Source organism: Palaemon carinicauda, chromosome 8 (assembly GCF_036898095.1).
Source record: "Palaemon carinicauda isolate YSFRI2023 chromosome 8, ASM3689809v2, whole genome shotgun sequence".
Classification (NCBI taxonomy): domain Eukaryota; kingdom Metazoa; phylum Arthropoda; class Malacostraca; order Decapoda; family Palaemonidae; genus Palaemon; species Palaemon carinicauda.
In genome coordinates, this window is record NC_090732.1 from 166,848,308 (window position 1) to 166,851,228 (window position 2,921).

At 35.9% G+C, this 2,921-nt stretch overlaps 1 protein-coding gene across 1 annotated transcript; it reads right to left on the reverse strand.

Annotated features, from left to right (window-relative positions):
• Positions 1-795: 795 nt before the first annotated feature.
• On the reverse strand, positions 796-1,905 carry LOC137645077 (uncharacterized). Its single transcript, XM_068377929.1, has 4 exons — positions 1,836-1,905; positions 1,528-1,669; positions 1,238-1,357; positions 796-1,046 (listed from the first exon to the last, which is right to left on the reverse strand). The coding sequence occupies exons 1-4, from the start codon at positions 1,877-1,879 to the stop codon at positions 936-938; spliced, it is 417 nt and encodes a 138-aa protein (XP_068234030.1). The 5' UTR covers positions 1,880-1,905; the 3' UTR covers positions 796-935.
• Positions 1,906-2,921: the final 1,016 nt, after the last annotated feature.

Consider the following 2,921-nt stretch of genomic DNA (forward strand, 5'->3'; position numbering starts at 1 on the left):
AAAGATCATGGAAAATCCCATTCCAGTCTGCTTGGGATTTCATATAAATTTTACAAGAGTATGATATATCAGGGACAGGCTATTCTCAAGAGGAGAGTACCCACTGAACAATTTGCAGGTATATACACTGAATAGTCATGCTTATTCTTTACACATATTCCTTTCTCCTCATGCACCTGGCAACACTTAGATAAGCATAAATTTCTTCTTCACTCAAGGGGTTAACTACTGCACTGTAATTTTTCAGTGGCAATTTTCATCTTGGCAAGGATAGGAGAGACTCTTTAGCTATGGCAAGCTACTCTTCCAGGAGAGAGACACTCCAAAATCAAATCATTGTCCTTTAGTCTTGAGCAGTGCCATACCCTCTGTACCATGGTCTTTCACCGTCCTGGGTTAGTTCTCTAGCTTTAGGGTACACTCATGCACACTATTCTATTTGTTTCTTTATTTCCTTTCCTCACTGGGCTATAACCTGTTGGAACACTTGGGCTTATGACATCCTACTTTTCCAACTAGGATTGTAACTTGTCAAGTAATTGTAATAATAAATCAGTTACCATTGAGAACCTCAGGAATCCATACTTAGTTTTAGTAAGGACAGTTGCTTCATTTCACCCCTGGCTTCATGAATAAATGATAAATGTCGAAAATTTGTCATGAAGCAAATTATTTCATTTGTTTGAGAAAATCGAACTTTTAAAGATCCCAAATTAACACCAATTTTGCATTTGCTATTTATTATTTTATTTTCAGATAATGCCATTACATAAAGTCTGGTAAATTAAGATACGATATTACTTCATGCAAAGAGCCGGAGAGTAGGAATGATGTCATCTCCTTAAGAGATTTTCTGATCTCACTGTTGCTCCCAGCATAAGTTCTCTGAGGATTAATCGACCCAAGAACTTCTGGTCGACGCATCTTTGTAGCCGTTAGTTATTGAGGCAGTGCACTTGTACATGGTCGTGACAGCAAAGCATGTCAGGAGAGGCTTGACCTGTGTACTCCCAGGGACCGCCGCATACCTCGTAATAATTATAGACCTGGAATTAAATGTTTGTTATACATTTGATAAAGGAGGAGAGAAGAGTATTATCACCAGATAACTGTGAAGAAACGGGTTTGGTTGGACATGGCATTTAACTGGATGAACAATAAAGAGGCATAAAATCATTTAAGTGAAATTAAGGAGTTATATTTGAATATAGTCTTCAAAGGAAATATTAAAACTTACCCGGTGATTATGAACGCCAGTCCAATCGATGCCTGTCAGACTCTCGCAAATAAGCTGTCCTACTGTCTTACCCTCAGGGGTCATAGCCCACAGGTCACCGTAGTGGCTGAATTCGTCCATCTGAGAAGAAAAGTAGCAAATGACTATATTTGAATTCAGAATGAAACTATATATGCACTAGATATCAATAAGTATTTGAGAGAGAGAGAGAGAGAGAGAGAGAGAGAGAGAGAGAGAGAGAGAGAGAGAGAGAGAGAGAGAGAGAGAGAGAGAGAGAACATATGCAATACCGCTTTGATGCATTCGTTCTTGCACTTGCTATGTTGGTCGCAGGAGTCAATGTGGATTTCTGGCAATTCGTAGACCAGAGACTGAGCGTCATTGTACGTGAGGAAGGCCCCACAGCGACACCAGGCTTCATTTTGAGCAGCACTTGAAAAAATAAAGTAAATATTTTGAGACGAGCTTTAGCAAGAATCAATTGTTGTTACTAATGAATTATGAATCTAAGAAAATTGTTGGAGATATTTCTATGCATACATACACACATATAATTACGTCAACTTCTAGTTTGAACAAATTGATAATAAATCTTTACCAAGCGGCTGCAACCAAAGCAAGTAGGACAATTGCGATCTTCATGGTGGCTCCCTGGCTGTCACGATCAGAGTGAGGATGGATGCTTCTGTGTCTCCTTTTAAAGCCAATTTGTCTAAAATCGATTACGTAATACGAATTTCATCAAGATAACGAATCGCTCTCCTGGCCACTTGAAATAAATTGTGGGAATATTTTCAATAGAGACATTGATATTACTCCCTCCCGCAATAGACAAGTTTCTAAAAATTCTTGCATAACTTATTATTATTATTATTATTATTATTATTATTATTATTATTATTATTATTATTATTATTATTATTATTATTATCACTTGTTAAGCTACAACCCTAGTTGGAAAAGCAGGATGCTATAAGCCCAGGGGCCCCAACAGGGAAATTAACCCAGTGAGGAAAGGAAACTAGGAAAAAATGAAATATTTTAAGAACAGTACATTAATAACACTCTTTTTATTTCCCATATAAAATATAAGAGGTTGTAAAACATTTATATTATTCTCTTCCACAACTGACTACAGTTTTTAAAGGTTCTTGTATAACTGATTTGATGGAAAAGTTTCCTAGACAAGATCTTGTAATAAAAAAGTCTACTCTTAGATTATAGACAGGAACAAGAAATTTCCTGAACACGTTGGAAGAATACCAACTCTCAATAAAAAGAAGAGCTTAAAACAAATAAGGCAGTTAGTATTGCTGTTAATTTAGGCCCACAGATAGGCAAGATGTAGCTATAATTATAGGGAAGTATTATGTAAACTAGAATAGAAAAAAAATTCGGTTTAACAATGTTAGATCAGTAAATTTTTATGTAATGAAACTGTTTGTAAGGAACAAAGATAAGATATCATTAAGAAAAGCCTCATCATTGAAAGTAGCTCGAGCTGTATCTGAACACCCATCAATTGTATGTGATTTTATTGACTTAGTTCGAAGAGGATTTTCTATGGAAAATATAGATGTAAATTATTTAAATGACGGTATGAGATTTATAGGCTTGGATGAAACTGCTTCCAATACACAGAATGAAGTTATTTTTCTTTATACTTGTTGGAAGACCTACACTC